The following is a 13,341-nucleotide window of genomic DNA, read 5'->3' as shown; positions in this document are numbered from 1 at the left end:
ATGATGGGGGTGGAGACGCTCCTTCAGGGATACTGGGCCTCTGAGGCCATTTAGGGCTTTCAAGGTCAGCACCAACACTTGTGGGGGTCACTTTGGCGGTGTGTGCTGGGTTGGCACGGGCTCCGTTCCCCCTTTGTGCCCCGGGCACTAGCAAACCACGCTATGCCACTGAGCCAGAGCATAGCACCCCTCCGCCATGAATTTGGGAACCGCTGACCCAGACTTTCCCCCCCGATCCACAAAGTTTGGGCCATGCTCTTTCATCATTCCTCTTTCTGCAACGCTGCCTTGTTCTTTTTAATGCTATTTCCATAGACCGCTTTAGGGAGTTAAATAAAACCCAGCAGTCTAGCTTCTAAATCGAACTGCTCTTCCTTCTCAGGGCAATGTGTTTTTTTCACAGCTTGTGCTATCAACACCATCGCCCGGCACGTACCATCCAACGGCAGCTCAGGATTATCCTCCTGCTCTTCCGAGATGTTGGCAGACCTTCCCGGGTCTTTGAAGGGCACAGGAGTTCTCATTTCATCCACCTTGGATTCCATCGCTGGCATGAACTCTGCCAAGAAACAGAAAAAGGAGCTGTGTTTCGTCCAGAGCAGCGGCTCATAAAAACTTTTAAAAAAGAGATCTGCAGGATCAGGCCAGGGGCCCAACTTTTCCTTTTGCTTAAATAATAATATAATAATATAATAATATATTTATTGTCATTGCCCCCATCGGGGACAACGAAATTACTTGACTGCTCCATAAAAACACTAATTAAACAATACAGTATAATACAGCAAGGAAGATTAGATGACTTTCAAAGTCCGGGCTTCCCATTCAGGGCTGAGATCGCTCTGGAGAAGAAGCTGTTCTTAAGACGGCTCGTTCTTGTCTTCATCGACCTGTATCTCCGTCCCGACGGCAAGAGCTCGAAGAGACAGTGACCAGGATGCGATGGATCTTTTACTATGTCCCGTGCCTTCCTATGGCACCTTGTGGCATAAATCTGCTCTAAGGTGGAGAGTGGGCAGTCAACAATGCTCTCTGCTGCCTTAACAACCCTGCACAACCCCATCCTGTCCCGGGCAGTACAGCTTCCGTACCACACACAGAAGCCATAAGTGAGCACGCTCTCAATGGCACAGTGATAGAAGGCAAGCAGCAGTTTCTGCGGAAGATGTTTTTTCCTTAGTATTCTCAAAAAGTACAGTCTCTGCTGCGCCTTCTTCACAAGCCCCCTTGTGTTGACACTCCAGGACAGATCCTCTTGTAATTCAGTGCCCAAAAATCTGAACGTTGTTATCCTCTCCACTCAGACCCCATCAATCAAAAGTGGCTGGACGTTGCTCTTCTGTCTCCTGAAGTCCACCACAAGCTCCTTTGTCTTCCTTGTATTTATGAGCAAGTTGTTAGCTCTACACCACTCTGTCAGCCGCTCCACCTCATCTCTATGAGGTGTTAAACGTTAACAAGTCTCGTCCTGCATCCTGCACTCACAGTGGCCAACCGGATGGCCCAGCTGAGCAGGACCTGAACCCAAGACCCCTCTCTCCTCCTGTGGTTTTCAGAAGAATCGCTGCCTCTGAACGTGGAGGCAGAGCCGAGCCATTGTGGCTAGGAGCATCGATAGCCTTCTCGCCCGTCAATTAGCCTCATCCTCTTTTAAAGGCATCTATGTCAGCAATTCACAGCAGACACAAAATTATAAGACGCCTGCTTCTTGGGAGAAAAGCAAAGCATCTTAAAAAGCAGAGACACCACCTTGCCAACAAAGGTCCGTATAGTAAAAGCTCTGGTTTTCCCAGTTGTGATGTATGGAAGTGAGAGCTGGACCATCAAGAAAGCTGATCGCCGAAGAATGGATGCTTTTGAATTCTGGTGCTGGAGGAGACTCTTGAGAGTCCCATGGACTGCAAGAAGATCAAACCTCTCCATTCTGAATGAAATCAGCCCTGAGTGCTCACTGGAAGGACAGATCCTGAAGCTGAGGCTCCAAGACTTTGGCCACCTCATGAGAAGAGAAGACTCCCTGGAAAAGACCCTGATGTTGGGAAAGATGGAGGGCACAAGGAGAAGGGGACGACGGAGGACGAGATGGTGGGACAGTGTTCTCGAAGAGACCAGCATGAGTCTGACCAAACTGTGGGAGGCAGTGGAAGACAGGAGTGCCTGGTGTACTCTGGTCCAGGGGGTCATGAAGAGGCAGACACCACTAAACGACTAAACAAGTCAGCAATTATCACTGCCTCCTGTGGGGGGGGGGGAGTTCCACAGTCTAGCTATGAGCAGAGGGGACTTTCATCTGTCCTGAACATGCCAACATTCAGCCTTCATTGCATGTCCCCATGTTCTCATGCTTTGAGGGAGAGAGAGAAACTTTTCCGTATACACTTTCTCCATGCAAGGCATAATTTTATGAACTATTATTCCCAAACCTTTTTTTGGCCACCGCCCTCTTGGGTCCATAAACTCACCCGCAATTCCCCTTTCCATGCCCGATAAAAAAAGTATTCAGAATAACAGTTTGCAGAAACCACTAAGACAGACAATATTGCAACACAAGAAAACCCAGCAAGGAATATTGCACGGAAATTATTCTTACACATCCTTACTCACATACGGTTGAAGCAGATTCAGAGCATGAAGTATTTATGTATTACTACTTGCCACACACGGACAAACCTTCACTTAATTTATAAGAAAATCAATAGCTGTTACCAATAATAGGCTGTCTTGTGGCAACTCAGAATCATAAATACCACGAATGTGATTGAAGGAAACAGATTTGAAAGCGGCAAGAACAGTAAAACTTTAAATACAATGCAAGGAAGGAGTTTCATTCAGGCGCTAACCTGGTCCATCGGAAAGGTTTGTAATTTAAAAGACAAAACACTAGCGTTTCCCTGCAAATTTCTCTGAAATATTCACTTTGTTTTTGCTGACCCCTGCATGTACTGCAGTCACACAATCAATCAATCAATCAATCAATCAATCAATCAGTAGCTGAACTGGGTTCCACAGTCACAAAAACAAGAGCCGCAAGAACAACGCAAAATAAATAGCAAAAACAGACAGATCTCAGTGTAACACTCAAAACGGAAGCATAACACTCAAAACAGAGCACGTTCAGCTTCCGAAAAAAGTTCACAAACCGGAACGCAGTGTTTGGGTTCTAAGTTGTTTGAGTACCAAAGCGTTTGAGAACCAAGGGACCACTGAACTTCAAAGTCAATGCGATTTTGCCAAAAGGACAAAGCGATAAAATTATCGGTAAAAACCATGAGAAACAAAATCGTGGATGTTTTGGCATCTGCGGTACTTGGGGGTCGATTCCAAAAGATCCTGCCTGAGAAACGCCTTTGCCCCTGTGGAGACGGTAGCACCGAAACAGCGGCACACGTCCTCCTGTCTTGCGCTCTCTAACCCTGAGGAACGAGATCATCACCCCACTCGTACTATCCATCCCAGGGCGCTCAGCCACTGCCACAATGGCCTTTCCTTCTATCAGATCAAAATGAGCAGATAACAGCAAAGGTTGCTAGGTTCATAGCAGGGGAGATCAGAATAAGGGCCACTAACTGACTGCTGATTCAGGACTTTAAATTGTGCTTTTATAGCAAATTTCCTTTTCTGCGAATACTGTGATGTTTTATTGTTGCTATGGCAATTGGCTAATGCGAATAAAGTTTTACCTCTCTCTCAAAACACGTTCGACTTCTGAAAAAAGTTCACAAACCGGAACGCTTCCTTCCGGGTTTGCAGTTTTTGGGTTCCAAGTTGTTTGAGAACCAAGGCGTTTGAGAACCAAGGGAGCACTGTAATTCTAAGGAGCCTTTTGTGCTTCAGAGTCTGTTTCCCCCCAGTTGCCTGGATTCTCTGAAATTACCGTATTTTTTGCTCTATAAGACTCACTTTTTCCCTCCTAAAAAGTAAGGGGAAATGTGTGTGTGTCTTATGGGGCGAATGCAGGCTGCGCAGCTATCCCAGAAGCCAGAACAGCAAGAGGGATTGCTGCTTTCACTGCACAGCGTTCCCTCTTGCTGCTCTGGCTTCTGAGATTCAGAATATTTTTCCCCCTTGTTTTCCTCCTCCAAAAACTAGGTGCGTCTTGTGGTCTGGTGCGTCTTATAGAGCGAAAAATACGGTACGTTGCATCACGGGGCAGAGGGAGAGAGACTATGATTTTGCTGCAACTTCCTCCTCTGCGCAGAACTGCAATAAAAAGTCTTTTTGAAAATGTAAATTAACAGGGGCAAATCCCAGGGTGTGGAGCTGTCAGCTGCGATGCGCGACTTCTCAGAGAGTGCACGCGATCTGTCACGGAGGGTGCCAGCAGCGGCCTGACCCCTTAGACCAGGGTGAGCAAGTTATCCATCCATCTGTCGGTGGGGGAAGAGATGGAAAGCAGAGGCTTGCAAAGAAAGCTAGCAATACAAGCTTGATCCGACAGTGGCACACTGGACCCATCACCTCTTGGCAAACAGAAGGGGAAGAAATGGAGGCAGTGAGAGATTTTACTTTCTTGGGCTCCATGATCACTGCAGATGGTGACAGCAGTCATGAAATTAAAAGACGCCTGCTCCTTGGGAGAAAGGCGATGGCAAACCTAGACAGCATCTTAAAAAGTAGAGACATCACCTTGCCGACAAAGGCCCGTATAGTAAAAGCTCTGGTTTTCCCAGTAGTGATGTATGGAAGTGAGCGCTGGACCATAAAGAAGGCTGATCGCCGAAGAATGGACGCTTTTGAATTCTGGTGCTGGAGGAGACTCTTGAGAGTCCCATGGACTGCAAGAAGATCCAACCTCTCCATTCTGAAGGAAATCAGCCCTGAGTGCTCACTGGAAGGACAGATCCTGAAGCTGAGGCTCCAAGACTTTGGCCACCTCATGAGAAGAGAAGACTCCCTGGAAAAGACCCTGATGTTGGGAAAGATGGAGGGCACAAGGAGAAGGGGACGACGGAGGACGAGATGGTGGGACAGTGTCATAGGAGCTACCTATGAGTTTGACCAAACTGCGGGAGGCAGTGGAAGACAGGAGGGCCTGGAGTGCTCTGGTCCATGGGGTCACGAAGAGGCGGACACAACTAAACGACTAAACAACAACAACAAAGCCAGATGCAGTCTCATTTGAAAATAAAATTTTACGCGTGAGGAAAAAAATGCCGCGTTTATAATTATTATCGGTCATTTCCCCAGCGCAGACACTGCTCAGTGCAGACATGTTGACGTTATTGGACTTGCTTAATTTAGGTTTGTTAATTTCAATGCCGGTCTGTCCTTCAAAAAAAAAATACAACCCTGTGATTATATGGATTAGTTGCCCCCCAGAATCACTTCACCAGGTCACCTACGACCGTAAAGCAATAATATATTGGTAGAATAATAATAATCAGTGCTTTTTTCCTAAAAAATTAAAATGTTTAGGGGTACTCTCATTTCGACTCAAAACCACCATTTTATTGTTCAAAACGGGAAGAATAATTATAGTAAATGGACAAAACTACAGTGGTACCTCGGGTTAAGTACTTAATTCGTTCCGGAGGTCCATTCTTAACCTGAAACTGTTCTTAACCTGAAGCACCACTTTAGCTAATGGGGCCTCCCACTGCTGCCACGCGATTTCTGTTCTCATCCTGAAGCAAAGTTCTTAACCCGAGGTACTATTTCTGGGTTAGCGGAGTCTGTAACCTGAAGCGTATATAACCTGAAGCGTCTGTAACCCGAGGTACCTCTGTACAAAGATTCGCAAAATGTTTAGGGGTGTGCGTGCCCCCAGGAAAAAGCACTGATAATAAATAATAATAATAATAATGTAACTAATATAGCTAACATAAGACAACACAGTTGGAAGAGCGTGAGACACTGAATCTCAAGGTTGTGAGTTCGAGCCTCACATTGGGCAAGTTTCCTGTATTGCAGGGGGCTGGACTACATGACCCTGGGTCCCTTCCAATTTCTTCTCCAACATATGCATTTTTATGCACGATTAACCCCAGCATATGCATTTTTTTTGTACCCACTACTCAGGCTGGAGAAGCACATTGCCATAATTCAGAGGGGTGTGGACCGCCTCTCCTGGTATGCCCCATGGAGAGGTCCACAAATGACAATACCTTGGAGGTCCCAAGTCACAAGGAGGTTAGATTGGTCTCAACTAGGGCCAGGGCCTTTTCAGTACTGGCCCCGACTTGGTGGAACGCTCTGTCACAAGAGACTAACATTTTAATGTTTTGCTGAAAGCCACTCAGAGTGGCTGGGGAAGCCCAGCCAGATGGGTGGGGTATAAATAATAAATTATTATTATTATTATTATTATTACTAGGGCCCTGCGGGACTTGACATCTTTCCGCAGGGCCCGCAAGACAGAGCTGTTCCGCCTGGCCTTTGGCTTGGACTCAGTGGGGCCCTTATGTTTCCCTCCCCTTATGGTCTTGCTCTATGGGCTACTTTTAAAATGAGGCTGCATCTTAAATTGCATTTTAACCTGTATTTTAAATTGCCCCCCCCCATTATGTTTTTATTGTAGTTTTACCAGTTTTAGCTGCCTTGAGCCCGGCTGTGGCCGGGGAGGGTGGGATAATAATAAAATTATTATTTATTTTATTATTATTATTATTATTATTATTATTATTATTATTATTATTATTATTATTATTATTTTTATTATTTCAGAGGGGGCTGCGTTTCGGCCCTCGCCTTGTTTCGGATCGTGCAAATTGAGTCCGTTCGTCTTCCAGGGTGACCTGAATTGAACCTCTCTGCCCCTCCCTAGCGATAATCGGAAACACCATTTAAATCCTGCTTCTGGCTGTACCAGCTCCGCAACACTAGAGGGAGCTCCGAGGCTTCCCGAATTACCCTTGGAGATAATTGCATCTTCTGCAATTTCCTGGGGGCAGAATGAAAATTGGAAGCCCTACTGCGCCGGATCAGATAGTGCTGGGTTTTATTTTTCCCTTGCCTTCAAAATATAAAGCCTTCCCTTTCCCAGAATCACATAACTGTAGAGGTGGAAGGAATATTGAGAGACCTTCTGCCGTACAGGAATCTTTCTACCCAGAGTGGGATTCGAACACACAACCCTAAGATTCTTGTGCTCTACGGATTGAGTTGACATATACAGTGGTACCTTGGTTCTCAAACTTAATCCGTTCCGGAAGTCCGTTCCAAAACCAAAGCATGTTCCAAAACCAAGGCGCGCTTTCCCATAGAAAGTAATAATAATTTTTTTTTATTTATACCCCGCCCTTCCTGGTTCAGAAAACCGGGCTCAGGGCGGCTAACAAATTTAAAACACTTAATTGTGATACAACAAAAAAGAGCATAAAATACAGTATAAAAGCGTGAATAACAATGAATTCAAAAATCAATTTAGGGGGAAATCCATCGAGTAAACATTAGACGATCACCAGGGCTAGCTGGCTAAATTAGTGCTACTTGGGCCAGTGAGGAGAATTAGCTGTGGGGTCTCAGAGCAGGTAATCTTCATAAGAAGGGGAGGGGGAGGGAAGAGAAGGGAAATAAAAGATCAGGCTAAATTCAGATTAAAGGCCAGGTGGAATAGCTGTGTCTTACAGGCCCTGCGGAAGGAGGTTAAATCCTGCAGGGCCCTGGTCTCCTGGGACAGAGCATTCCACCAGGTGGGAGCCACCACTGAGAAGGCCCTGGCCCTGGTGGAGGATAGTCTGACTTCCTTAGGGACCTCTAAACTATGGTTATTCGTGGACCTTAAGGTCCTCTGTGGGGCAGACCAGGAGAGGCGGTCCTGTAAATACGAGGGCCCTAAGCCACAAAGGGCTTTAAAAGTCAAGACCAGCACCGCAAAACAGTAACGCAAAACGGATTAATCCGTTCCAGACTTTTAAAAACAACCCCTGAAACAGCCATTTAACATGAATTTTACTATCCAGCGAGACCATTGATCTATAAAATGAAAGCAATAAACAATGTACTGCAGTCACACAATCTATCCGTCGGTAGCTGAACTGGGTTCCACACAGTCACAAAAACGAAACAAAAAAAGCAGAAATATCAAAAACGCAAAATAAATAGCAGAAGCAGACAGACCTCAGCGTAACATTCAAAATGGAAGTTTGGCACTCAAATCGGAAGCGTAACACTCAAAATGGAGCATGTTCGGTTTCCGAAAAATGTTCGCAAACCGGAACACTTACTTCTGGGTTTGCAGTGTGAAATATACTCGGAGTCGAGTGTGGATTTCATGCTCTTTATTCAGCTCATAGTGGTGAGGAGGAATGGAAGTTCCCCTGAAATGTCTGCTTTATGTACATTATTTGCACAGTGGGTCCCACGTGATTGGCTAATTCAGGATTCTCCTGTAGGCCAATCAGGTTGCGGATTCACATCCACCTGGAGTTGGATTGGGTGGCTCCTGTGGACCAATCAGACCGCTGCATTCTGGATCCTATTGTTCTAGGACCAATCAGACCGCTGCATTCTGGATCCTATTGTTCTAGGACCAATCAGACTGCTGCATTCTGGATCCTATTGTTCTAGGACCAATCAGACTGCTGCATTCTGGATCCTATTCAACTTAGTACATAACACAGTGTTTGTGTTCCAAGTTGTTTGAGAACCAAGGTACCACTGTACAAGTTATCGCAGTGCCCCTCCTTCAGAGGTAGGGCAGAGAAAATATATTTTTGTCTTTTTTTGCTATGGCAACAGCCTCTCTATTGAACGCCTTCCCTAAAAAGACCCACCTGGTACCCACATTGCAATCTAACTAAGCTAACCAGAATTATTCCAGTTTTCCGGACGTTTTGGGTTTCTCGATTTCCCCCTGATCTAGCCAAACACTGAAAGAACGAAAAGGCGGTCTGGATATTTTTGACGAGAATCGCTGCGCCATTCGGCTGGTCCAGGATCCTGCCCTTTGCATGGGGCTACCTAGGCGCCCCCAAAGGAATTCTGCAAATGGGTCCCAGTTTGCAACACCCCTCTCCTCGCTCGAAATTCCCAAAAAAACGATCCTCAGAGGGTACACCACCTCCGATAATGGAAGCAAAACACACCCTTCACAACCAGCCATAGCTGTCAACTTACAGATTTGAAAAAAGGGACCAGCAGCCTCGAAAATAAGGGATCAGCAGCCAAAATAAGGGATTTTCCAAACACAGGTATGTTCGACTTCTGAGCCAAAGGCAGAAAGCCCAGCCAGCAGCCAAACGAAACCTCAAGCGGTGGTTCCCACAGCGCAGCAACCCGGCAAAGGGGATGCAGCAAGGGAAACCACCGTCCCCTCTCCGCTGGGAAGCGCTGAGCAAAGGCGAGTCCCCAGGCAACGCGGCCGATTTGATTGGCACAAGGCATGCAAGCTCCACCCCCCAGTCGTTCTCAGACTCCTTATTGGGTGAGCAACGCAGCCAAGCAACACAGTTGGAGCCTCCCTCCTCCCTGGCCGGCAGGGAGGGAGGGAGGGAGAGGAGCTGCTTCCTTTGAAACCCGGGAAATTTAAGGGACATCATCAAGAAGGGACAGCAGCAGGACACGGCGCTGGGATAAGGGACTTTCCCACCAAATAAGGGACAGTTGACAGCTATGCAACCAGCAGCCATCCAAACCTCACCCTCCTTGCCTGGAAAAAAAACACCCATCCGTCGCTAATCTTGTGGTGGTGAGTTCCGGGGGTCAAATTATGTGCTGCATCTCTTTTTGTCCTGAAAACCAGAATTCTGCTTCCTTGGATGACCCCCCCCCCCGTGCGTCTTATGAGGCAGCGCCACAAACTTCCGGCTTTTTACACACTAATTTTTTCGTTAAAATGCTCCAAAAGCAGTTTTGGCCAAAGCAAGCTCAGATTTTAAAGTCAGCAGAAAAAGGCATTTCCAGGGAAATAGCCGAGGGTGGAAACCAACCCCTAAAAATCTACCGAGGAAGCATCTTACAGTTCCTTTCTTGGAAAGTTAGGAAGAGAAACTAGAAAAGGAGAAGAAGATCTGTTTTGCGCGTCCCATTTACCTTCCACTGCCGTCTTCTGAGCGCCGGCCGGGTCTGCGGGGAAGTTTGCAGAGTCCTCCGAGGAGTCGAAAACAAAGAAGGGTCCCAGCGTCAGGTGGGCCTGCGGTGCGGTCAACTCGGCTGTGGTCAGGAGGAAGCCACAAAGCAGGTGAGTTACGAACGTCCAATGTTCTCACAGTGGCCAACTAGACGCCCATGATGGGTAAATCTCCAGAATTCGAACTCAAGATCCCTCTGTCCCCTCCTGCAGCTTCCAGAAAATGGGATTTGGAGGCAGGGCGTAACCATCCTGCGCTAGTAGCCATCGATCGCCCTCTCACTCCTCCATGAATTTTACCCAGCCCTCTTATTATTATTATTATTATTATTTAAAAGACATCTGAAGGCAGCTCTGTTTAGGGAAGTTTTCAAATATTTAATGCTGTATTGTTTTAAACATTCGATTGGGAGCCGCCCAGAGTGGCTGGGGAAACTCAGCCAGATGGGTGGGTATAAATAAAATATTATTATTATTATTTTAAAGCCATACAGGTTTCTCATCCCAAGAGGATTTGGGGAAGCGGCTGCTTTTAAGGAAAGAGCTGGTGTGGTTTCTTATTGTAATTATCTTTATGGATTTAATAGTTATCCTATCTGTACATCTTGTTTTCATTCTATCAACGTTTTGTTGTTTTCAAAGGACTGCTGCCTGCTATGTTCTTTTAGCTATTCTCAGTGCTTTTTTTCCTGGGGGGACGCGTACCCCTAAACATTTTGTGAATCTAAATTTGGCCTCATCGAGGGGCAGTAGCAAAATGAGAGTACCCCCATAAACATTTTTTTAAAGGAAAAAAAACACTGGCTGTTCTTATCTGTAAGCTGCCAGGGGGAGAAAGCAAGATTTAAATAAATACGTAATAATCATAGTAACAGTAATAATATTATAGAGTTGTAGCCATCGTTGCATCTGGTGGCAGGGAGTTCCACAGTTTAACTTTGAGCTGTGTGAATGACGGAAACTTCCAACATTCAGCTTCATTGAATGTCCACCATTTCTTATATTGTGAAAGAAAAGAAAAAACTATCCCTTGTATTATAAGGACCCCTCATTCCGCCTCTCACTCGCCTTTCCTCCACTGAAAAGCCTCCAAAATTGTGTGGGGAGCTCCGGTTTCAACTACAGTGCTGCCCAAAACAGAATCGTCAAACTGTAGGGTCAGATGGGCTGTCCAAAGGTCCTGTGTGAGTGTCTGGAGGCGGTTGGAGGCTGGATGGCGGCTAACAGATTGAGGTTGAATCCTGACAAGACAGAAGTACTATTTTGGGGGACAGGAGGCAGGCAGGTGTGGAAGACTCCCTGGTCCTGAATGGGGTAACTGTGCCCCCGAAGGACCAGGTGTGCAGCCTGGGAGTCATTCTGGACTCACCACTGTCCATGGAGGCGCAGGTCTGTTCTGTGTGCAGGGCAGCTGTCTGTCAGCTTCATTTGGTACGCAGGATGAGACCCTTCCTGCCCTGTCTCCCTGTCTCGCCAGAGTGGCGCATGCTCTGGTTATCTCCCGCTTGGACTACTGCAATGCGCTCTACGTGGGGCTACCTTTGAAGGTGACCCGGAAACTTCAACTAATCCAGAATGCGGCAGCTAGACTGGGGACTGGGAGACCACATAACACCGGTCTTGAAAGACCTACATTGGCTCCCAGGACGTTTCCAAGCACAATTCAAAGTGTTGGTGCTGACCTTGAAAGCCCTAAACGGCCTCAAAGGCCCAGTATCCCTGAAGGAGCATCTCCACCCCCATCGTTCTACCTGGACGCTGAGGTCCAGCTCCGAGGGCCTTCTGGTGGTTCCCTCACTGCGAGAAATGAAGTTACAGGGAACCAGGCAGAGGGCCTTCTCGGTGGTGGCGCCCGCCCTGTGGAACGCCCTCCCACCAGATGCCTTTTAGAAGACATCTGAAGGCAGCCCTGTTTGGGGAAGCTTTTAATATCCGATGTTTTATCATGTTTGTAATATTCTGTTGGGAGCTGCCCAGAGTGGCTGGGGAAACCCAGCCTGATGGGCAGGGTATAAACAATAATAAATAATAAATTATTATTATTAGTAGTATTATCATCCCACCCAACCCCCAGCAATGCAAAGGGGCAGGGCTGGAGGAGACGACCTCCAAGCCTTCAGAAAACCCATTCACCTGCCACCTTGGAAGAATGGCAGATGCAACTAATAGACTATATGGAGATGGCGGAAATGACTGGCAGAATCCGAGACCAGGGAGAAGAGTCGGTGGAAGAAGATTGGAGGAAATTTAAAATTTATTTGCAGAAATATTGTAAAATTTTTGAATGTTGATGACATTGAAATGAATTGAAGGGGCTCTAGCAACAAGGTAAAAAGTATAAGGGGATTAATAATAGATAAATTAATAGACCATGAATTTGCTGAACTAAAATTTAAAAGGGATACAAAAATGGGAGACGTGAGGAAGTCAGGAAAATAAGTTAACCTAAAGTGGAGAGATTAAGAGAGAAATTTTGTTCTTTATATGTGTTTTTTCTTCTTTTTGTATTTAATGTTTGTATTTTTGTATTTTGTGTTTTTGTGCTTTGTATTTTCTATTTGTTTTTTGTGTTTTCTAAACTTTTCTATTGTTAAAACTTAATAAATTATAAAAAAACAAAAAACAGAAAACCCATTCACCTGGTAGACTTCTTTGCCAGGTCATCTCCACGGCTCGGGGTCTGGGAAGGAAGCTGGGGGTCTGTTCTGCCGGCACCCGGTCGCAATTCCTCGCCTCGCAGCAGCCGCAGATGCTTCGAGGTCCCTCGACAGGAATCCAGCTTTGGGGAGAAACAGAGAGCATGAAAGAAATTTAAAACACTTAATTGATGCAACAAAAAAACAGCATAAAATACAGTATAAAACGTAAACAACAATAAATTCAGAATTCAAAAATCAATTTCAGGGGGGAATCCATCCAATAAACATGAGGTGGTCACCAGGGCTAGCTGGCTGAATGAGTCCTATTTGGGCCAGCGAGGAGACCAGAGGAGAATTAGCTGTGGGATCCCATAAAAATCTTTATAAAAAGGAAAGGAAGGGGAATAAAAGATCAGGTTAAGTTCAAATTAAAGGCCAGGCGGAATAGCTCTGTCTTACAGGCCCGGCAGAAGGAGGTTAAATCCTGCAGGGCCCTGGTCTCCTGGGACAGAGTATCCCACCAGGTTGGAGCCACCACTGAGAAGGCCCTGTCCCTGGTGGAGGATAGTCTGACTTCCTTAGGGCCCTCTAAACTATGGTTATTCATGGACCTTAAGGTCCTCCACAGGGCAGACCAGGAGAGGTGGCCCTGTAAACAGTGAAAAGGGCTTCAGGAAGGGGGGGGGAATGTGT

At 46.3% G+C, this 13,341-nt stretch overlaps 2 protein-coding genes and 1 long non-coding RNA gene across 3 annotated transcripts in view; 2 read left to right on the top strand and 1 right to left on the bottom strand.

The window, feature by feature from the left end:
* Window positions 1-13,341, top strand: part of LOC308572336 — a 72,143-nt gene that overhangs the window by 24,797 nt on the left and 34,005 nt on the right. The gene's annotated exons all lie outside the window — the stretch shown is intronic.
* LOC308570789 (zona pellucida sperm-binding protein 3-like) overlaps window positions 1-13,341 on the bottom strand; it is a 31,593-nt gene that overhangs the window by 7,895 nt on the left and 10,357 nt on the right. The window contains exons 7-9 of the mRNA XM_081165706.1: window positions 12,649-12,788; window positions 9,973-10,143; window positions 437-559 (exon numbers count right to left, since the gene is read on the bottom strand). Coding sequence (XP_081021832.1) covers window positions 437-559; window positions 9,973-10,143; window positions 12,649-12,788 — 434 coding nt within the window. The remainder of the gene's footprint in view (window positions 1-436; window positions 560-9,972; window positions 10,144-12,648; window positions 12,789-13,341) is intronic.
* LOC308572174 (asialoglycoprotein receptor 1-like) overlaps window positions 9,898-13,341 on the top strand; it is a 34,844-nt gene continuing 31,400 nt past the window's right edge. The window contains exon 1 of the mRNA XM_081168140.1: window positions 9,898-10,120. The gene's annotated coding sequence lies outside the window, so the exon portion shown is untranslated. The remainder of the gene's footprint in view (window positions 10,121-13,341) is intronic.

This window comes from Podarcis bocagei (genome assembly GCF_964188305.1).
Source record: "Podarcis bocagei genome assembly, chromosome: 13".
In the NCBI taxonomy this organism is placed as follows: Eukaryota; Metazoa; Chordata; class Lepidosauria; order Squamata; family Lacertidae; genus Podarcis; species Podarcis bocagei.
Note: the sequence above shows the minus strand (reverse complement) of the source record. Positions and strands in the feature narration are given on the sequence as shown.